General features: G+C 36.6%; 2 protein-coding genes across 12 annotated transcripts; one reads left to right on the forward strand and one right to left on the reverse strand.

Annotated features, from left to right (window-relative positions):
• LOC109720282 (golgin candidate 6) lies at nt 1051-11463 on the reverse strand. Of its 11 annotated transcripts, none has more exons than XM_020247288.1 (20): nt 11248-11463; nt 11003-11101; nt 10857-10890; nt 10090-10142; nt 8404-8531; nt 8122-8321; nt 7953-8026; nt 7806-7875; nt 7193-7246; nt 7020-7115; nt 6471-6521; nt 6313-6402; nt 6042-6155; nt 5873-5944; nt 4802-4987; nt 4011-4114; nt 3837-3885; nt 3133-3198; nt 2177-2941; nt 1051-1837 (listed from the first exon to the last, which is right to left on the reverse strand). In XM_020247288.1, the coding sequence occupies exons 2-20, from the start codon at nt 11005-11007 to the stop codon at nt 1283-1285; spliced, it is 2766 nt and encodes a 921-aa protein (XP_020102877.1). In that variant the 5' UTR covers nt 11008-11101; nt 11248-11463; the 3' UTR covers nt 1051-1282. The 11 variants fall into 11 exon arrangements, with proteins under 11 accessions (XP_020102877.1, XP_020102875.1, XP_020102874.1 ...); XM_020247286.1 differs by having other exon boundaries at nt 10996-11101; XM_020247285.1 differs by having other exon boundaries at nt 10996-11101; nt 11219-11463.
• On the forward strand, nt 16057-22479 carry LOC109720076 (shaggy-related protein kinase alpha). The gene is made up of 13 exons (XM_020246955.1): nt 16057-16264; nt 17451-17599; nt 17727-17819; nt 18211-18270; nt 19514-19786; nt 20141-20215; nt 20410-20466; nt 20547-20687; nt 21111-21161; nt 21262-21357; nt 21455-21538; nt 21665-21767; nt 22001-22479. Exons 2-13 carry the CDS (start codon nt 17528-17530, stop codon nt 22081-22083), a joined length of 1188 nt encoding a protein of 395 aa, XP_020102544.1. The 5' UTR covers nt 16057-16264; nt 17451-17527; the 3' UTR covers nt 22084-22479.

Here is a 22602-nt window from a genome sequence, read left to right on the forward strand (position 1 = left end):
CGTTGCGGAATCCCAACAATCGATACCGAATCCACAACAGTCGGTATCGGAGCGGATTGCGAATTCACGAGATCCAGTACCGGGGCGAGTACCGGATTCCCAACAGTATCATGATCTTGTATGTCTTTCTTTTTCTTTTTTCTTTTTTCTTTTTTTTTGGCATTGTAGAGGTTTTATTTGCACATTATCATGAGCTGTTGCGCCTCTGCAACAATTTGGGCCGCGACGACGGGAGATTATTCATGGTTCCAGAGGGTGCTTCTGATTGTTGGCGCATTCATGTGTATTCTAGTTCAGCGTTTGTCCATTCCTCCTGCAAGCAAGTAGATGCATTTGTGTTTGAACAAATTAAACCTTGTAATATTGGTAATGATAGTATTTCCTAGAGAATGACTAAGCCCTCGTTTCGCTACATTATGCGATTGTTTTTGTTTTGTTTTGTTTTGTTTTGGTTTCTAACTATAAGAGTTAGTTTAATTAGTGATGTAGAACTCAAAAAGTTAAATTGTGTGTCTCAGCAACAGGCCAAGAGAAAACATCGAAAAGTGGTACTAGTTCTCTTTTATCTGCCCCGTGTTGTGTATCATTTTTGCCAAATTAAGAGTTTTACGGGAGTTCTTACCTCCGATCTCCCTAGTGTTCTACACCTAATCCTCCGAATTCGGAGGAGAGTGTACCAATGATGAATCTACTGCTGCTGCTGCTGCTGATATTTGCGACATAATTTGTGCTCTAGGGGGTGTTTGTCCAATGTTAATGTAAATATCTTGTATTAGCCAATAAAGCTATGAACTTGGATCCTTTTATAAGTGAGCGAGCTCAATCCAAGTCGAAAATGAGCCCCTTTTTTTGGACGTTTTCAGTAACATTTGATTCAAAAGTTCTAAAGACATGGATTGCGAAGTTATAGAGTGGTCTTCTCATTTAAACGTGTCAGCTGTTCTTTGCTCTTTTTTCTACCATACGACGCTTCAAAAGCTTTCCCCAGTTCTTTTTGTACTAAGATGGTTTGATGATCGATTTTAACTAGTGATAAGCTTCATCAAGTGATTTGAGATAATTAATTGTACTTTTATGTCAATTGAACTGACTATTAGATTACAATTGCAACACGATGGTTTGGATTTAGGGTCACGGTAGCACTTCACAAATCTTCATTGTTTTACTTAACCATTCTAGGTTTCACTAATTCACATCATGAACAGATTAGGGAAATCAACATTGAGACAGGTCGATAAATGTGTTTCGTCCTCGTAATACGTTTCTTCCCCGCAGCTCAGCCTTATTCCTCGTCGTCATCCTCCTCTGGTAGCCCCGCATCATCCCCGATCCCCTCGAGGAGTGCATCCACGTCCTCGCCGAGCTCCTTGAGTCTCGTGCTCAGCTTCTCCACCTTGCTCTGCTCCTGGCCGAGGCAAACTAGCAGATCATTCAATTCAGCCTCGCTCTCCTTTTGGGCTTCTTCCCTTGCCTCTTCCCGTATAGCATCGATATCGGGGTAGGGCGCTTTCTCTCCCTTCCGAAGTGCTTTTGCTTCAGCTTCTAGCTGGAGGTTGGCCTGTTCTAGGCTGTTGTAAGCATCCGACAGGCTTTTTAAATCGGCTTCTAGCTTTGTGGCCACATTTCGATAGTTGGTGGCTTCAGTTTCTATCTTCAACTTCTCGGATTTGAGCTTCTCAATGCGTAGGGCTGCTTCTTGGAGATCTTGGCGAAGGGCTTCAGACTGAACTCTCTCCCTGCTGCTGCTACCACCTGGCTTCTGGGAGGAATCAGATCCGCTGCCTCCGCCTGTCCTCACCAGTTCCTCGGCTAATGCGGCATTTCGACTAAGTAGGGCCTGAAGAGGTCAAAACCGAGATGATAAATTAGAGATAACATCCAAATAATTACTGGAAATTCAACTTTCAAATAAGGAACTGCCGACTTAGACCAGAACCTTTTGCATTCCAACTGTTGAATCTCCTTATTATTAGCTGGGAAAAATTATAGAAACAATTTTCATAAATGCCATCTGAAAAGGGCATTTTCAAGCATTTATCTATCTTTATTATGGGCATCTGTGATATTTCAGACTTTTGGAGGGGAATACACACCAATTTTATGTTTTTGAAACTAAATGTCTGGTCAATAAAAGTTAGGCATGTAGCTGAAAAGAAAGAAAACTTCGATAACAAACCTGCATCTCGCTGCATTGCTTCTCCACAAATGATCTCAACCGTTTGATGTACTCTTCATCAATCTCTCCATCTCTCTGCTCCAACTCTGCTGGCAACACTGTGACCTTATCTTTCGTACGACTGAAGATGTCCACAACACGTTCTCTAATATCACCTTCGAGCTTACAAAGAAAATTCACAAACTGTGAATCAAAGATTTCAACAAGGATTGGATGTCCATCCTCAGTCTTTTCCTCATTCTCAATAACATCCTCAGTTTCAGCCATACTAGCTGTATTCGATCTTGTAATTGGCTTGCGCTGATGGGATGACGTGGAGAGAGAAGTAAAGTTTTTCTTTAACTCGTCAAACTTGAGGAAGTATGAGGTTAGACCAATCTTTTGACTTATAGCATCAACAATGGCGAAGGCATCTCTCCCATTCTGACCACTTTTATTGAATACAACACATTCTCCCAATACAATAGCAGCCAATCCACGCACCCATATAGTGGAATTAGCATTTGACACGAGCTCGAGTAGATATGTGAGATATGGCGGCGAATCCAGAAGGCAGTTCACCGCACTGGGACAGTCGGCAAGCCATGTGATCAGTAGCTTGAGAATAAGCTGTTCGGTATATGACTCCCCTGTTGAAATGGCGGGGTTGTCATCCTTAGTATTTCTTGCAGATGTGGAAAGAGCTAAGTGCTTCACGATTCGGTGCAAGAGTGGTTCTTTCGGGCCTAAGGTTGGCACAGGTGTTTCGAGCTCAATGCGTAGTACCTGAAATTTCAGCAAGCATTTTCAGATTGGTCCAGCTTTTTTTTTTTTGGTCTGGTCCAGGTTAATTAGAACAGCTATTTTCAATAACTACTTGCTTAAGAATATGCTAATCAAAGGGATTGTGTGTATAAAATCCTTATAAGAATAAACATAATTATCACTAAAGAGGAGGATTAGGTCAATCCACATACGCGTTCCTTGCATTGGACATTGTCCATCAGTATGTGAGAAAGAACACTAGCTGCTCTGGAACATGCCTGCATTTCAATGTAAATATATTAGTACAATATTTCATGCAACTGTCAAATCACTATCGGAAAAACAATGGCGCATTAATTCATTGAAATATTTGGTATCAATACGATGGAAGAAAATAAGAAGTCTTAAGAGTTTCAAGCATAAAATTTATGAGCTTTGCGGAAGCTTCATGTCAAAAGTTTAATACCCACTGTCCTCAGTCCTCAGCAATCAGCATTTCCATGCACTGATGAATTACAGTGTAGGAGAGAGAGAAAAATTAAAAGGGAAACAGTACTAGACATATCCTAATGTACATGTTACTTATACCTCATGAATGGATCAATTGTAATGAGCAGGCATTGAAAACTGTAAGGCATAATAATAGATATGAAGATCTGAATCATGTGGAGAAACAGATATTGTAGCTTCAATACAAACAGACAAATTGCGTAATAAAACTTAATTACAGAGAGATCTTAGCAGTCTCCATCTCGATTATGTGAAGCACAAAGATTAGTATTCAAAGACAGGTACTTAGAAAAGGATAGTTTTATTGCAGTGCCATTTAGTTGAAAAATCAATAAAATTATCGTTACACGAATGACAGGAAGCAACTTAAAGCTCACCATATGAAACCTCAAAACTCACAACTTACCTCAAAATCTTCATTAGCTTCAGTTGATATTAGCACTTGCAGAAGCATACTGCCAAACAAGAACAACTAAAATTAATTGAAAGTTTTTATGAGGAAACCAAAATTCTTACGTCTAGGTATGCACTAGACCAATAATTACAAAAGATAATTTGGTGTCTTAATAAATGAACGAACCTTCCAAATGGCATACTGACACCAACGTCAAGAGTAGCATGACTTGACAAGCTAGCATCAGAAGTCACTGTTGAAGCTAATAATGCTTGACCATCTGAATTTTTCTGTTGCAACATGAAAAGTTACTCTTCTTTTTTCATGTATACCATGAAAAGATTAACTTACTAGCAGAATCCATTGAGATTGGATGCAATTCAAAATAATCATTTAGTATTAGAATGATAAACAAGAAATATAGTTTTGAATTATCTAAACTTCAACTGTCTAATGAGACGTTTTTACTTCTCTTTGCGGAAGTCTGTAGCATGATTGTTTTGACAGTGTCCTCAAAATTAATGACCCTAATACATGGTATAGCATCCGCTGATGGATCAACCACTATATTTCTATTTCAAGGAAAATCAGGGGGAAGGAACCATGGGGATAACAAGTTGCATTAAAGCTTATAAACTCTTTGGTCTGTGTACTACTCATTTTAACTGTTGCTGTGGATTAGTTAATTGGAGAAAAACAACAGTTTAAACTGAGGATGTTAATAGCAAAATAGTTCAGGTTTATTGGTATAAATACTGCATCATTAGAAATAATCCTTTAGTATAGTGTAGCAGGTTGGCAAAGTTCTCTGCAATAAGTGTATTTAATGAGTTTTGCATTCTATGTCCCATTAAAACAGTATCTATTGAGCATCAAAAGGGAACATTCATATACGATGACGAGTTGTACAGTTTCAAAGGTGTAGAGTCTTTTTTTTTTAAAAAAAAGCATATTGTAGAAACTTAAGAAGGAACAACCTCACAAAAGCACTTGAAGACATAGCCGGCAGCGACAAATTCCTGTAGTACAGATGTACGTATGAGAACACGAAAAATGGCATTTAGGGCAGGCTCGACATGGGGCTCTTCTCCGACTTGCTTGCTTGCAAGAGCATCAAGATTCTGAGGATTTCTCGCAACCAAATTGCCTATGCATCGCAAAGCCTGAAAAAGGTACATGTATTTGTTAAATAGGTAAACAGCAAAAAGTATCAGGATATGCATGTTTACAACATGATTGAAAATCAAAGAATAGCTTATGTACCACCAAAAAAGACAGACCCACAGTTGAAGGGAAAATAGATTGTTTACTTGAAGAAAAGTTTTACTATATATTTTGGCAAGTAATTTTCTCAACTATGCATCATTAATTAGGTATTCATTTATAAGGTTGAGTACAATGGCCAGTAATGTGGAAGGAGCACAGAATTACTTTCTCATAACAAACAAACCGAAAAAAAAAAAACAAGAGCATGAAGGTAGTAAAGCAATTTCCTTCTTAGCTAAAGCTAGACAAATTATCTAAGTTTGCTCGTGCTAGACAAATTATCTAAATTTGTTCATGCATGATATCCAGTGATTATATGCATAGGTAATAGTTACCTGATGAATCAAGTATCATAGAGGATTAAGTCCCACAAGAACAGATGAGAACAAAGGGCTGACGATAAGGAGATATATGGAAATAACTGATTTGGACCTAAACGTTACACATTCTAATGATATGAGTGAAGTTAGGTAGTGGAGACTTTGGTAAGCAAATATTGTGCAACGTAATAATTTATAGGGAATTATAAATCTTTGTATAATGGGTCTTTAATTAAATATTTTTATTCTGCATGATGAGCCTTTAGTAAAAGATTTTTATCATTCATTTACATATTTGTTCGTGTAACAATTCTAGTGCTCAGTGGTTGAGGAACCAAATAATAGGACTAAATGAAATTGAATGATGCACATGCCACTAATGATATGAAGATTTCCGCGTAAACAATCAAAAGGGCCACCAAATGTCTACAAAATGCTCTCATTGTAATTAAAGTATCTTACCAAACAGCGCACTGCAACTGAAGCCCATTGGCTCTCTACTCCCAAGAGTAAAAGATGGTCCAAAATTTTCTTCTGCAATTTTTTTTTGTAGGCAGTAACGTGATAAGTCACACTTCAGGACTAGAACAGATGTTTAAAATTAGGCTACAATGCAAACATGCAGATATACCTGCGCAAGTGCAGTTTGATTTGATAGCCTATTAGCATCTTTACCTGGGTCACCTGCTGGTCCTCCGATCAGAAGTGATTCAACAGTTTCCAATGCATTTAGAAGATTTACTGTCTAAAAGAAATGGTGCTTTTGTGTGAAAAACCATACATCTCAACAATAGAAAAAAAGTGAAACTCAGGTCAAGAGTGTGGTAATATCTAAATTACAACATCCTATAGCATGAGGACCTAATATGCAGTAAAACAAACAAAAAAAGGATCAATTTTACCTTTTGTTGAGTAAAATTGTAAGCACTACCTCTCCGTAGCTTCAATATTGATACTAAAGGATCAAACCCAATCGTTTCCTTCAATAATATCTGAACAGACAATTTCAATATCAGAGACAGATAGTAATTCAAAATTGTTGGCTTTAAGAGGCACTAACCTGATTAGATGCATTATTACGAATAAGATTATTCAGCAATTCTAGACAATCCTGTACAGCAACAAAAACCATTTAAGTACAATAAAAGGCAAAATTGACAAGCATTTGGGAAATTAAAAACAGAGACAAATAGCTAAACCATTAAAATTAGAAGAACATCACATTCTAGACAATCCCGAAAGTATATCAACATGCAGAAGAATGGATGATATATTGTCAACATTTAATATACTACCTAATTAAATGTAAATATAGAAACAATGAAACAACAAGATATTAGAAGTCTGAATATAATAATTGGGTATTATATGGTGGCACTGAATAAACAGCATTTGTACAATGTAAAAGGTCTTACAGAATAACAGTTTATTCACACATTGAATAAGCCGCATTCCTTCAAATATGATAAGAAACCAAACGTAACGAAAGAGAAAATCAGGAGTAGGATAACAGTTCATTTCAAAGATGGCCAGTCTAACTTTCATATCAATCAAAATATTGGTAAAGTGATCAACTGTCCCACATGGACAAAAGTTCAAAGATAATCACCTGCACAACAACACCTCCATCGGAACCTCCTTCCTCTTTGATAATGCTGAATATCTTCTCAAATGCACCCTCGAAAACAACAATTTTTTGAATTTCCTGAAAAGCCAAAATGTAAGAACAATAAAAGAATTTTGTTAAACAACTGAAACCAAAGGACAGGAACCATAGTTTACCTCTGCCTCTCGAGTCAAATAAGTAAGAAGCAACAAGGCTTCATTTCTTATAACCTACAACACAAGCTGAACTGTCAGTCTAGAGAACTGAAAGGGTGATCAAGCTGCATTAAAAAGGTAAAACTTTAAAAAACATAAAATATTTCAAACGTTGGCAAACATAAAGATCCCAGAAGCATTAAAAATGTAGAATTGCCAACCAATAAGATGCCCCATTGGGTAGCAGATTTTAATGGGGGAAATTTAAAACCCAGCGCCCCCCCCCCCACCCACACAACAGGAAAAAGAAAAAACCCAAAACAGTATCGCCTTTTGGTACTTTACAACCTTCTGGCCTAAACAGTTTTACCACCCTATGGGTGCTATTCAGGTCACCTGTAAGAACCAATTAAGTATTGTTGAAACTAGGCACCTTACAGTTACACGATTTATTAAATGGCTATAAATTGGGAGAACTAATAAGATCAAGAAATAAAATCCTTCTTTACAGCATTCTAATGGTTCACATAATTTTCATGGTGTTCTAATGACAGGTCCTTACAAAAACTGAATTAGGGTTTGCTACAGTAGTAGCAATAATGCAAGCACAAAAAATAGTGGGATAACAACAAACCTCGCGATCCATAAGCATATCCATTAGACGAGTTATACCACGAGGAATTGAAAGAATTGCTTCCTGTAATCTAGAACATGAAAAGCAAAGACTGGATTAAGACAATTGTTATATATCTACCTCTCAACAGAGAAAATTTGTAATCACCTTTTCGGAAAATGTGTAACAAGGGCTGTTAGAAGCTGCAGGGTATAGTATCGCACATAAAAGTCATCCTCTGACTGCAAAAATGATAGTTGACCCACATGCCAGAAGCCAATCAAGTCACAGGACTGAAGAAGTAAAAAAAATAAAAAATAAAGAAGACAGTCCTCACCAATAAACTTAGCAAAAGAGATATACTCTCCGCTTCTCGAGAAAGCATGTCGGAATTCAATGAAGCAGGTTGAACCGCATTTTTTGACGCATGCAATGTTTCTATTGGTGTCAAGGCACTGACAAGAGTTTCTAAGGCACCTCGGACCATTTCAACGTCATCACGTTCTTCTTTAATAACATTCAGAAGTATCGGAAACCCTGTTTTAGAACGCATCAATCATGTTTCAATGAATTTTGTCACATACACAAGGTTAATAGAACCAAAAAAAAAGGCATCTACCCATTGCCCCAAAAGCCATCTGAGCTGAACTACTTTCTGCTACAAGCGACTGAAGTTCCGCCATAGCAGCCCGCCTATCGTCTGCTAACACACCATTGCTAATACGATCGAGGAAACGCTCAACATAGCTGGAACAGAACAGGCAATTTAANGACATCGTCTCCCGACAGCTTCTTCCACCCATCAGGTCCAACATGATAAACTACAAACAAACAAAAAAAAAAAAAAAAAAAAAAAAAAAAAAGAATTCAGGAATACCTGTTTAGACTTGGAAACAGCTAGAAAGTTAAATTCAAGCCTTCAACCATCATAAAAGTGAGCAAGAGGACAAGAAGAAAATCCTCCTATTTAGACAATTTAAAATTATATACAGTTCCCATATATTTGGGTAATTTTCTTCTAAATTAAACAGTTCATAGCTGACACTACTTGCTTGAACTGTCTTACTTGAAACTTCATATATGTCATGCAGAATTTTCTACTTATATAGCCAACTGCGGCATATGCAATATATGTTATCTCCACATCCGTATATTATACCCGCTTTAAGAACATTGATTCATTAAGGCAGCTCAGAAAGTACCCCAAAAGGGGGTAAGTTGAACTGATGGTCTCCAAACTTTTCTTAAATCTTTGTTCTTGTAAAGATGACAAGCGACACTGCAAACTTAATGCGTCCCAACTAAGCCCCTTGCATCATCTCTTATTAAGTAACAGCAAAGCTGACTCGGCAACCACGGTGCTTACACAGCAGCAATGTCAATGTGTGACAGAAAAGATGATGTTAAGTGATGGCAATAGTGATGCAAACTTGTCAGCTTGACCTCACTCAAATTAATTCAAGATCATGGAGAGGACTTTATCAAAATTACAGGTGTCGCTTGTCCACCTTTAGAGAAACAAACTGAAGGGGAAACTTTAGGAGTTCAGAAACCATCAATGCAATTTATCCTAATGACACAAAGATAGACAGTTAGCATTAGTTTGAAGTTTTGAAGTCAAAATGATAATAGTTTTTCAACTTTGCATACCTCCTCCAAGTAAACCAAGTGGAAAAAGAAAACATAAGAATTGTTGTTAGAGCTGAAACTTCAGGTTACTAAGTACTTCAGTTGCGAAAACAAAAATTTGTCATGTGCACTCTATGTTGGTTAACTAAATTCCAATTTAATAAGCTAGAATTATTTAGTTCATATAGAAAATTTTTTTTTAAAGATGATCAAGGAGGAAATCTTTCCCATGTCTATCTGTCATTAGGATCTTATTATAACCCAATATTTGTCTTGAAAGGAGCACAAAGAAGGTCACAGTTTTGTCGCTCATGAGACGGTCAGTGGTCACTGAAGTAGCTGACTCTACTCTGACATTGGACAACTATACTCTGTAGTTTTAAGCTATTAAACTAAAGAGTATTCCCGAGTTATCATTTAAAAAGGATAGTAAAATGCAACTAAAAAGAATTGTCATGAAGCTTTCCAGTGAGTATAACTACCAAGATTGGCCAAACTTCTCTTAATTGAAGAATCAACAAAACAAAATTATATAGCTGAATCTATTGAAAGAAATAATGATATAAATCAATCAGCATGAAAAATAATGTTCAGAGAGAACTAATGCCAAACAATACATTAAGAAAAGACATGCACTCTTCAGTTTAAAATATATTCAAAGAAATAAAATTACTACCTATCTTCACTTGAAGCAGAATTTTCACTTCCAAAAACAAATCCACCAATTCCCTGACGTCACATTCAATAGATCAGTTTCAGAAACACATCGAATGATGTAAGGAGTTGTATATTAAGGTTTTTTTTTTTTAGAAAAGAGAGAACATAAAAGAAACCATAAAGGAGTACATTTAAAAGGCAGCAGCCATAAAGGCTTAAGATATCAAGGTGGTTCATGCCCGTGTTCTTCTCTGCTATTAAGTGCCATGCATGTTGGGCAAAATGGCAGGCAAACAATCACCTTCTAACATCAACTTGTTTTACTGGAATTATAAAATAATTATGAGCATCCCAAATCATAAGACAGAACTGTACTGTACTGCTAAGTGAAAGCAGAATTCTGTTTTCTAATCTTACATCCAGTCAAAAAGCCTAAGTACTATCATACCACCTTCTAGTAACACTAAATCTAGCCCACTATTAAATCCACAATAAAATACCGAATTTTAACAGCTTTGATCATATGCAAATAAGTTAACTGTATCAAGTATATCCCGACACAATAAATGTTTACAGGGATAAGAAAATTTGAAAAAAGAAGAGAAATCATTACGCGAGGAATGGACTATGGCAAAATAGCTTCAGGAGATTTTACTAGGTTTTCAACACTGAAAGAAGTAAAATTGTAGCTAAAGAACGATATAAAGCTAGCACACAGATATTCGTATAATCATGGTAAGGAAAGCTATACAAATTAAACAATCAAAAGGTTTTCAATAACTAAACCTGCATGATATTCCCCGCACTCCCAGCAATTCCTCTGAAATAAGCTGATTTAGAATCCATAACAAAAAGCTTGCAGAAACTAACTAGATTCTACTTAATATACCCTGCAAGAGATCACATAAATTCAAAATGAGGTTACTGTATACAACATTCCCGAAGCATAACTGCTCCTGAGTGACGAGAACCCTTCAACAATTGATCTCAATTAGGGCTTCGTTCACGAATCCTTCATGTAGTGGATTGAGCTACGGGTAAATTAAGCGATGATTCGATTGATTAAATTAAGGAAAAAAATGAGTAAAAATAGCGGAAAAATAGGAATCAAAGTAGCCACGATCCCACGCAAAAGAGAAGTAGAAAACCTTCGGATCGACGCATATAACACACGTACCTGGATCGAGAAGAGGGACTTAGCTATCAAATTGCTTATATCTAGCCCTAAATCCACGATAATCCGAGAGAGAAGGAGAGATGGTGATGGAGATTGGAGAGAGAAACAATGGCGATCGAGGGGATGAGGACGAAGACGAGCGTTTGGGTTCCCAATGGTGTGAGAGTAAGAGGAAAAGAGATCGATACAGAGCCAGAGGAACTATTACGAGGAAGCGTACACTCGACTCGTTTTTGGTTCCATTTTAGATGTATTTTCAAACCGAACCCAGGGTTTTCTGGTCTATCTCTTTAAGAACCGAACCGAACCGAACCATATCGAACGGAATTTACCCGCAAAACCGCACTGAACAAACCAATGCAAACCCGCGGGTTGACTCCAGGGATGCGGCGCAGGGATGAAAATAGGTCCAAGTTGGCATGGCCGTCAAATTCTTTTTTTTTTTTTTTTTTTTTTTTTTTGATCTGTACCGACTTTCATTTTGATCCGATTTAAAAAAAACAGTGAGTAAGAGAAAAAAATTCTGTTTATATCTGTAATATTAGGACATTCGATAAATTTCAATAAAAAAGCCGGTTGAAATGAAAGAGAATAAAAATGAATCAGAAGTGAGAAACCCAATTTTGAATCCCTCATAAAAGGGCAAATTTTTTTTTGGAATAAGTAAGCAGTAAAATTTCTAGAGAATTTCTAACTTTTTTTTGGAACCTATCTTTTAGAATATGAAAGTGAGCATTTGTAGTTTTTTATGCATCACAAAAAAAATATACAGTATGCATAATGAAAAAAGAAAATATATTAAAGATATACTTAATTTATTATATAATTTTTTTTTTTGTTCGACTTTGATTTCAAATCATTTCAAATACAGTTTTTAGATTTGAGGTGCAGTATGGTTGGAAAAAAAAAAAAGAAAAAGAGGCAGATTGGGTTGAGTTGGTCCGTTTGCCGGATCAAAACCTCCTTTTGCTCAAATTGCGAACCAAACCAAACCAAAATAAATCGGCTTGGTCTGACTTGCTCGGTTGGGTTCATTATTAAATAGATAGACCTGATAACTTTAATTCGAATTGCACAAACCTCTAAACTAGTTTATGAATACTATAATTACAAATTAGTTATAAACATTCAAAATTGCAGGCTAGAACTGAACTATATTGACAGACAAAAATAGAATTTTAATTATACTTATATTTTTTTTTGAATGCAGATATATATTAAATGCTAAATTTTATTTGTTGAAAATAAATTCAGCTTTAGATATATATAATTCAGATAATAATATATATATTTATATTTAATATGAATATATAAGTAACTTTTTTTCAAAGAAAGTGTTACCGAAAAGAAAAGAAAAAGTGTCCACTTTCGTGGCTTGGGCCGCTTGCGGCTTTTAAAATGAGGCTCGACTCAAATCCTTGGCTTGGTGTCCTTCGTTCGGTTCGGTAGTGGGTAAAATTGGTATGGTTCGGTTCGGTTCGGTTCTAAAGAGGCTGACCCGTGAGCTTCAGTTCGGTTCGGGAGAAAAAAAAGACCGAAACAATCCAACTCGAGTCCTCTAAGACTTAGTTTGGTATTTAAGTATATCTTATGCTATTAAATAAAAGCATATAAAGATATGCTTCTGCGTTTTTCAATAAAATCGCATAAAATATATCATAATCGATTCATCGCGATATGCGAAATACAATATTATTTATGAAAACAAACATAATATTTTTTTATCGTACTTTCTCACCGCACGTAACCAATCTCTTGATTCTCTTCTCCACCATCAGAACCCAAACACTCATCTTCATCCTCTTCCCCTCGATCGCCATTATCTCTCTCTCTCTCTCTCTCTCTCTTTCTCTCTCTCTCTCTCTCTAATTATCCTGGGTTTAGGGCTAGATATAAGCGATTTGGTAGCTAAGCTACCTCTCCTGGATCCAGGTATGTATGTATGTATGTGTTGCGTGCCGAATGTCCTGACCCTTGACCCGGTCAATAATTCTCTTCGGAAAGATCGTCGGGATGCGAGACGGCTGCGAATTATGACTCTCGAAATATGCCCTCACAGAGGATCAAGCGATTAGGCCGATGAGGGATCAAGTCGGCCGGGTTCAAAAACCTCTGCAGTAAATTCGCTTTGGCAGGATGAGCCGAATGGAGAGGAGAAGCCCAGAATTCGATTAAGAAACGAGCTAAATGGCCAAACAACTTGTGATCTGATCGGCCGGAAGAGCCGAAGATGACCTTCTATTGAATAGCAAAAAGGAGTGATACCCGTAGGGCAGACAGACTCCGAGTATGGGAACAGGGGAGTGATGCCCGTAGGGCAAACAGATTCCGAGTATGGAAAATTACAGGAACTACTCCTAAGGAAAGCAATAAATGCGAAAATAGAAAGATGCAGAAAAATAAAGGTGGTTTTTTGTGCGCAGGGGCGAAGACCCTTTTTTTAGGGTGCTGCATGCCTATTTATAAAGTTGCCCTTGCGTTTAGTTATCGTCAATACACGATCGGCCACTATCTCCTGATTTGTAGGACCACCTTCGGCCGATTGGAACTGCTCATAACCGCTTGTAGTTGCTATGTTTTTTGAACAGACGCGACTCATATTTTCTGGCGTGTTTTATATACTCCCGGTCCACCATTTTGACATGGGTCATGGACGTAGTCCCGGCTTGCAGTAAATACGAGAATAGAAAGATGGAGAAAAATAAAGGTGGTCTTTTGTGCGCAGGGGCGAAGACCCTTTTTTTAGGGTGCTGTATGCCTATTTATAAAGTTGCCCTTACGTTTAGTTATCGTCAATGCACGATCGGCCACTATCTCCTGATTTGTATGACCACCTTCGGCCGATTGGAACTGCTCATAACCGCTTGCGGTTGCTACGTTTTTTGAACAGACGCGGCTCATATCTTCTGGCACGTTTTATATACTCCCGGTCCACCTTTTTGACATAGGTCATGGACGTAGTCTCGGCTTGCCAGCTGTCCGCACCGAATTGACCCAACAGTATGTATGTATATGCGTCGATCCGAAGGATTTTTACTTCTCGTTTGCGTCGGATCATGGCTACTTTGATCCCTATTTTTCACCGATTTTTTCTTAATTTAATCAATCGAATCATCGCTTAATTTACCCGCAGTTCGAGTTCTCATCACTCAGAAGCAATTGTGCTTCCGAACGAAAAAGCCGTAAATGATAATCTCGCTTTCGTTTATGTGATCTCTTGCAGTTGCAGGGTACGTATAGTAAGTGGAATCTAGTAGTTTCTACAAGCTTTTATTTTACCTTTTTTATATTGAAACCTTTTTTATTGTTTAATTTGCATGGCTTTCTTTTGCCATCCTCATACGAATATATTTGTTGTATTACCTTTTGATTTTTTCATGAATTATTTGATTGTACGTAGTTATAACTGTACTGTAATTCTAATTATATATAAATATTTAAATTTTATATTTATTTTAATATATTTGAATTTAACTATTATAGTTGTAACTGCACGAAATATCTTGCAGTAATCGAAACTACGTCTAAATTGACCGTAGTTCAAACTACAGCACTCGATACTAATAAATTTAAACAGAGTAATGCATCTTCTTATTAGCCTTTTCCTTTTTCTTTTCTTTATAAGGTATAATATTATCACCCTATATATAAAATAGTAAAATTTATAAATACAATTTTCAATGGCATGTAGTCAAACAAAGCTTGTATTTTAGCTTAGATTTCATAATTACGTGAATACAGTGTTGGAAATAGTCAAATCTCTCGGAGCTATTTCCCATAATTATTATACATGACGATCCTACTGCATTGATTTATTATACTTTCAAAAGATTTAGATAATAAAATTTGATCTTATGCGTTTGAGTGAGGTAATCCAGAAGAGATTAGAACGGAGGCAATAAATTATAAGATAAAGATACTTCTGAAAAAAAATATTATCAAACACCCTTTTTTATAAGTATGGATAATTTAAAGAAAAAACTTCAAATACTATTTCTATAGTTTCACACTTTTTTATTTTAATACTATATGACTTAAAATGTATCAATTTAATACTCCGTGATTTTATTTTTCTCTTTTTATTATTCAATCTACTATTTTTTTTGTTAAATTAGTGACAAAATTAAAATTAAAAAATATTAAAGTAAATATTCGATAAATTTAGGTAGAAGTATCTGAAATTTTTTTTGTATATAATTTAACAAAATGTTAATGGAATAACTGACGAAAAAAGAGAAATAAAATCAGATGGTACTAAATTGATACACTTTAAACCACAAGGTACTAAAATGAGAAAGTGTGAAATCACATAAGTGGTATTTAAAATTTATCCTAATTTAAATATTATAAATTATATTTAATGAGTTAAGTTTTACTGATTAAACGCTCAGTTAAAAAAATTTGCAGTGTACTAAAAAGTCTAGAATAAAGTAATAATATTATTGGCATGGTATTTTAACCAATCAAATTATTTTTTAATTTTATTATTTTATTATAATTTTTAAAAATATATTTTTAATTATCTTTTGAAAAATATAAATAATGAATCGTACCTGCTAATACTGTAAACTTAACTCGTGGTGACGTGGTGTACACGACGTCCATCCCGTGGAGGCAAATATTAATAATCTATCCTAGCAATAGCGTAAAAGGTATTAAAAATTAGAAAAATATTGCGGTGGGACCCACAAGGTTTGACCGGTCAACACAAGGAACGCAAAACGACAAAACCTCGCGCTCTCCCCCCCTTCCTTTTCTCTCTCCCTCTCTCTCTCTCTCTCCTCTCCTCATTCGTACTTTGACTCCCACCACACTCTCAGAGGAAGAGGAAAGCGAGGAAGAGGAGGAAAAATCGAACCACCCTTTTCCCTTTCCCATTCTCCCGATCTGTGTACGATTTTTCCACAACATCTTCGAAGAGGAGGCCGCGGAGGAGGAACAGGAGGAGGAGGAGGAGAGGAGCCGTTGATTACTTTTGCGTGGAGGTGATTTGGGTTTGGGATCGCCAAATCGATCGGTAATACATGTTTTTTTATCACTTTTTTTTTTTTGAATGAATTGTTGTTGTGTTTTTAGTACTCTGAGGTGCTAATGTGGTTGGATCTGCGGCTATATTTGGGTTTAGGAATTTATGTTGCATTTTGAGCCTTTTTTTTTTGGACAATTAGGTGTTTTCGACGACATTTCGGTGATTTTGTAAAGGTTTTTGCTCTGAAGATGGCAAACCTTTTCTTTTTCCCGGTGGAAGCTTAGGGTTTTCAAATTTGTGTGGAAAAAGGTCCGATTTTGCGGGCAAATTTGTAAGATCTTGTAGTAATAAACTATCTCAGAGCCATCGACAGCGAAGCTAATTACTTTTTTGTTTTGAAAAAAAAATGTATTGATCTTACTTTTCCTTATATTCCTTTTGATTTCAAATGAGTGCAAATTACTCTGTCGAAGTAGTCAAAATAAAACTAAGCATACTTAGATCAAAGATATAGTAAGGGTTGGTGGTAAAGTAAAACTTTTCAGAGTATAGGCATCCATCTTAATATGCGTTTTAGTGCAGGTAAGCTCCATACATTTTTTACCCTTTTCAAAGTTTCTCTTTTTTAAAGACTATTTAGAGGGTTAGTTTCTTAGTTACTGTAATCCAGCTGAAAACAGTCTATTTGCTGGGTAACAGCAAGTATAGTAGCTGTCCATGATATTTTTCATGTTTGCTGTGGATATTAATAGTCAAACTGTACAAAAAAGTAGTTGGACTGGTAGATGTGGAAAGTCACAAGCTGTTGAATTTGATGGTATCTTGGTGGATAATATGGATTTGCATTAAAGCCTTAGTAATATTGGGCCTCATTTGTTAATTGCTTACTTGATTCTTATTTGTTACTCATTTTTGTATAGGGTTCTTGTTTACGATGTATTTGAGAGCAAAGCTGCTTGTTTTAGGTGAAAGAACGAACCTTTGGCTGTTTTTTGACTCTTTTATGTGTATTTCATGGTACAATATAGGACCCCTTTAGCTTATGCTATCGATGCCAAGATGTGGTTTATTTTTATTTTGCACCTAGGATCATTTGATTATGTATCTTATAAGTTAATGAATAGATCTCTTGTTTTATTTTTTTCTTAGATGCTTTTTTCATATTTTGTTACACAGTGAGAACTGTGCTGCAACCATTTTATTCCTTCTCATTTTTATGTTTGATATCTTGCAGTTAATTAACCGGGCTACTAAAGAAGACATGCTTTTATGACACATTTACTTGGATTCTTGGATTAGATTTTATAAAGTATGGCTACAGTTGGTGTTAATGCTGATAGATTGCCTGATGAGATGAATGAGATGAAGATTAAGGATGATAAGGTAAATGATGTGACATCTTATTATGTAGTTGGGCTTTGTGGTTTTCTTGGCAGTTGTTTAAAAATTGGTATTACTTTGTCATACACTTTGTAACATGTGACAACATTATCTCCATGAATTACTGTAGGAAGTTGAAGCAACGGTGGTTAATGGGAATGGGACAGAAACTGGTCATATAATCGTGACAACTATAGGCGGTAGAAATGGCCAGCCAAAGCAGGTAAAGACAAAACCTAGAAATACCGGCAATCTTTCTAGTACGATTTTACTTGGAGTTTAATATCATACATAACTAAGCTTCATAGAAACCACATTTGGCTACCCTGGGGGAAGACTTGCTCAGTGTCATTTACCACCTTGCCAATAGATCAATGGGTTGAAAAAAATCAAATACTTATAGGGGGTTTTCTACAATTAAGCTGTCATCTTTTTATCATGAGAAGCAGAAGGCCAGGCATATGATCTGATTGATTAAGTGATATGTCTATCTGAAGGTAACCAATTTAGCCTGCTAAATTGGTGCTCACTGTTAAGATGTTTCCTGTGCTAGTTGATTCACTATAAATCTTTCGGAAGTGCTCTTTTAATAACATCATCTATCTTAATTGCAGACTATAAGCTACATGGCTGAGCGAGCTGTAGGGCATGGATCATTTGGAATTGTTTTCCAGGTTAGTTTGTAGTGATGGCATTACATAATGTTTGTTGAGTTCCACTGCTTCCACAAGTTTACCTACATGTTACATACCAATGTATAGGGTCTGAATAGGTCAACTTGGTTCAGTTTTAGGTGGTTTTCAGAAACCCAACTGCACCAAAGTAAATTGCTTTGGATTGGTTGGTTTATTAGTTTGGATATGAGACTACATTTTTGCGCTATTGTGTTAGAGTGATTACTCATGTAAGGTGGGATCAGTGTTTGAAAAGGCGCGCCTAAGGCGTGGGCCTCAGCAATAGCGAGGCGAGGCGAGGCGAGGCGCGGTGCTATTGTCGAGGCGCGCGCCTCAGGGCCGAGGCGCGAGGCGCACATAAGGCGCGCGCCTCGCAATATTTAATGTTATTGGGTTTTGGATTAATGTTATTGGGTTGTTGGGTTTCGGATATAAATGTTATGTTTTAACGCGATAAGATTATTAAAAGATCCTAAAAGCAACCTAAAAAAACCCTAATGAAATCCATCTACCGCCTTCTTTCCTTCTACCGCCCTCTCCTCTCCTTCGTATGTACTCCTATCCCTTCTCTGTCCGTGGGCTTCCAGCAAGCATCCTCAGCCATCCTGGCAGCAGGAACAAGCAAGGAGGAGCAGCACGAAAAGGATGAGGATGAGGACGAGGATGATACTTGAAGAATGATCAAATGAAAACATTGGCACCACAATCACTTCTAAGTTTTAAGTTGAAAGTTGAAATATATTTCTTTTAACTTGAGAATCTATATGCATGTGTAGTTATTTTATTTTTGTATGGTTATTTTAGAGTTTTTTTAATGTAGAACATCAAATTAAATTAGTCTTAGTAAATGTGCGCCTCGTATTCTTGCCTCGTGCCTAGGCTCCAGGAGAGTCTTGCGCCTTTTTGCGCTTCGCGTCTTTTCAAACACTGGGTGGGATATAATGTATGATTATCTTATTTGTCAGAGCTTTTATCTGATGGTTGTTGTTGTGGTTAAGTATTGCAACTCTTTGATCACTGTTTAATGGCTAACCTGTATCAAACTATTGTAAATTTTGGTTAATCTGGTTTATTTTGTTAGTTTGCAAACAAAGGTCAACAAAATACTGGTAAAACCGAATCATATCTACTGAAACAACTGATTTCACTCTGGCAACTTAGTTTGGACTGCTGTGTAGCGCATTCCTCTGCCGATGAACTTATTTATTTTTTCGTTTGTACTTTACTATTCTATGTCATGTAGGCAAAGTGTCTGGAGACAGGTGAGACTGTGGCCATTAAGAAGGTTCTTCAGGACAAGAGGTACAAGAACCGCGAGCTGCAGACCATGCGCCTACTTGACCACCCGAATGTTGTCTGTTTAAAGCATTGCTTTTTCTCGACAACTGAGAAGGATGAGCTCTACTTGAACTTGGTTCTTGAGTATGTGCCCGAGACCGTTCATCGGGTCATAAAGCACTACAATAAAATGAACCAACGGATGCCACTTATATATGTGAAACTTTATATGTATCAGGTAAGAATTACCTTTCTGTAAACAGATAGAGGCCCTGTATGGAAACCTTTTGGTTTTTTTTTGCTTTTGTTGTGTTGTCTTTCGGTTAGAGTTTATCAGGTAAATATATTACAGTTTATATTTTTTATAGTCTATGTATGATTCACATATTGGTGTGAGATCTCAATAATGACTATTGCTAGTTGGATTTTTACAGTAGGAGCTATTAGATGCATAAAGCATTGTGAGAACGAATAAGTGATACTTGTTATGTTGCATCTATGAATAATTCTACCGTCATAAAGCAGTCATCATTTTTATTAATCTACTTGTCTTGAAGCATATTACAGCTAATGAAATATTGTACTTTTACAGATCTGTAGAGCACTGGCATATATTCACAATAGCATTGGAGTTTGCCACAGGGACATTAAGCCACAAAATCTTTTGGTATGCACGTGTACTGTTATCATACTTTCCTGCAAATTAGTTTTGGTTAGACTTGTCTGTCTAGTGGGAACTATATGGCTCTTTTGTCTTCTTACATGATTTTTCAAATTGAAAATGCTGAGTATCTTTCTTTACGTAAGTTATACTATTATATTATAACCAGGTAAGTGGACTTTCTACTTTTTCTGTAATAGGTTAATCCACATACTCACCAGCTGAAACTCTGCGATTTCGGTAGTGCAAAAGTCTTGGTATGTAAAATTATGATGCAACCTATCATTATTTTTACAACACATACTAGAACTTTGTTTTAACTTTCTAATTCTCACAGGTTAAAGGGGAACCAAATATATCATATATCTGTTCTAGATACTATAGGGCTCCAGAGCTCATATTTGGTGCTACTGAGTACACTACAGCAATCGATATCTGGTCTGCTGGTTGTGTTCTTGCCGAACTCTTGTTAGGACAGGTAAATACTTTTCTTTGAGATATTTGCATACATGCCCCTGCATAACTATCCATTTATATTTTATATATCTGAGAAATCTAAAATTTTCATATTTATTCCTCAATAGTGCAATTTCTTACAAAAATGGACGCAAATTGAGAGTCAACCAGTTCTTGGTGGCATTTAGCTTTGTATTGGAAAAAATTTGTAAAGAGGGGCATGTTAAAGTATAAGGGTATATGTGTAAGAGACTAGTTTCGAAGGGCACATGTGAAAATTGTAGCTTTGCAGAGATATATGTGTAAAAAAGAAACATATGCAGGGGGTATATATTTAAAATACTTATTTTCAAAATCTTGTTATTTGAGTTGTGAAGAAAAACAATGGCAAAAAAAAAAAGAAAAAAAAAATCTGCCCTTTAACTATTGATCTGTTCTTTAACAGCCTCTCTTTCCTGGTGAGAGTGGAGTCGACCAGCTTGTTGAAATTATTAAGGTAATGGAACCGTTGACTTGATGCTTAATTAGTTGTTCGTAGCTGTTCTTATGGCAATAAAACACCTGTTTTTTGACACCTTTTCTCACTTCTCCTGCAGGTTTTAGGTACCCCGACAAGAGAAGAAATTAAATGCATGAATCCAAATTACAATGAATTTAGATTTCCACAAATCAAAGCCCATCCATGGCACAAGGTTGGAATATTATCAACACCTATTCTTACCAATGTGATACTTTTTTAAGGTTTTTCCTTATTTTAGGCTGTTCCTGATCATGCCACTTTCTTACCAGATATTCCCTAAACGAATGCCACCTGAAGCTTTAGATCTCGTCTCTCGGCTTCTCCAGTACTCGCCAAACCTTCGATGCACTGCTGTGAGTAGTTTAAATTGACACACCGCTCTAAGTATAGAAGTGAAAATTTCCGATGTGCCTATGCATTCTCCTGGTAAAGCTTAATTTTGATTACTCATGCCTTTGAAAATTTCTTCTTTTGTCCAGTTGGAAGCATTAATTCATCCTTTCTTCGATGAGCTTCGTGATCCAAGTACCCGCCTACCGAATGGCCGTTTTCTGCCCCCTCTTTTTAACTTCAAACCTCACGGTAAGTCTTAATGGAAGGTTATTGTGATGCGTGCCCTATGGATGGTTGATGCGAGAATCATGACCCACCAATAGATAAGAAATAATCCACCTCGTTAAACTAGGGCACTCGGGAGAGAAACGATTAACCTGAAAACAGTTGCTTTGCTAGTTATTAATGTGTCTTTTTTTGTTTTTTGCGCTTAAATATAATCAACTGATATTAATTTGCTCTTTTCTACATTGGCAAAACAGAGTTAAAGGGAGTTCCAGCGGAGACTCTCATGAAGTTGATTCCAGAGCACGCGAGAAAGCAATGCGCCTTTTTAGGTTTATAAGACGGGCTGCTTGAGAATTTTAGCTTATATTATCCGTTCTTGTTGCGAGACTGCTCTATGAAGGGAAAATGGCGTTTCTGGTGCACACGTGGTTTAAACGGAACCTTTGAAGCTGTGACAGTCCTCGAATCTCATCTGCTCATGTATGAGGAATGTGTAACACTGTAATTGTGTAGTAGATTCTTATTTATCGGATCCAAATGCTACTTCCAGTTTCTGATACCCTATTAAGAGTTTCTTGTCATTTTGCGTGTTGGAATCCATGCAGCATGCGTTGGTCAATCTATCATTATTATTTGCTATGAGCTGGTGCAGAGTGTGTGGTGCGTTCGTGTCAAAATGTTTGTATTCTGAGAATTCTCTAAAGTTGTAAGATGATGGGCCCATTTGGTTCAGAATCGATTCGCGACATTCGTTGATCCTTTTATAGTTTCAATTTGAATCGGTGATCGTGCCGCTGCAAACCTGGGGGGAGGTTATTTTCAATTTGAATTGGCGGTATTGCAGCTGCTGCACAAC

Source organism: Ananas comosus, linkage group 14 (genome assembly GCF_001540865.1).
Source record: "Ananas comosus cultivar F153 linkage group 14, ASM154086v1, whole genome shotgun sequence".
NCBI lineage: Eukaryota > Viridiplantae > Streptophyta > Magnoliopsida > Poales > Bromeliaceae > Ananas > Ananas comosus.

Coding starts and splice junctions, on each gene's coding strand:
- LOC109720282 (XM_020247282.1), bottom strand. Junction 10,322..10,856: donor GTGCGGGGAATATCATGCAG/GTTTAGTTATTG, acceptor ACTTAATAGCAG/AGAAGAACACGGGCATGAAC. Junction 3,199..3,836: donor AAGCTAATGAAGATTTTGAG/GTAAGTTGTGAG, acceptor ATTGAAATGCAG/GCATGTTCCAGAGCAGCTAG.
- LOC109720076 (XM_020246955.1), top strand. CDS start 17,528: ATGGCTACAGTTGGTGTTAATGCTGATAGATTGCCTGATGAGATGAAT. Junction 17,820..18,210: donor GAAATGGCCAGCCAAAGCAG/GTAAAGACAAAA, acceptor TCTTAATTGCAG/ACTATAAGCTACATGGCTGA. Junction 18,271..19,513: donor CATTTGGAATTGTTTTCCAG/GTTAGTTTGTAG, acceptor TATGTCATGTAG/GCAAAGTGTCTGGAGACAGG.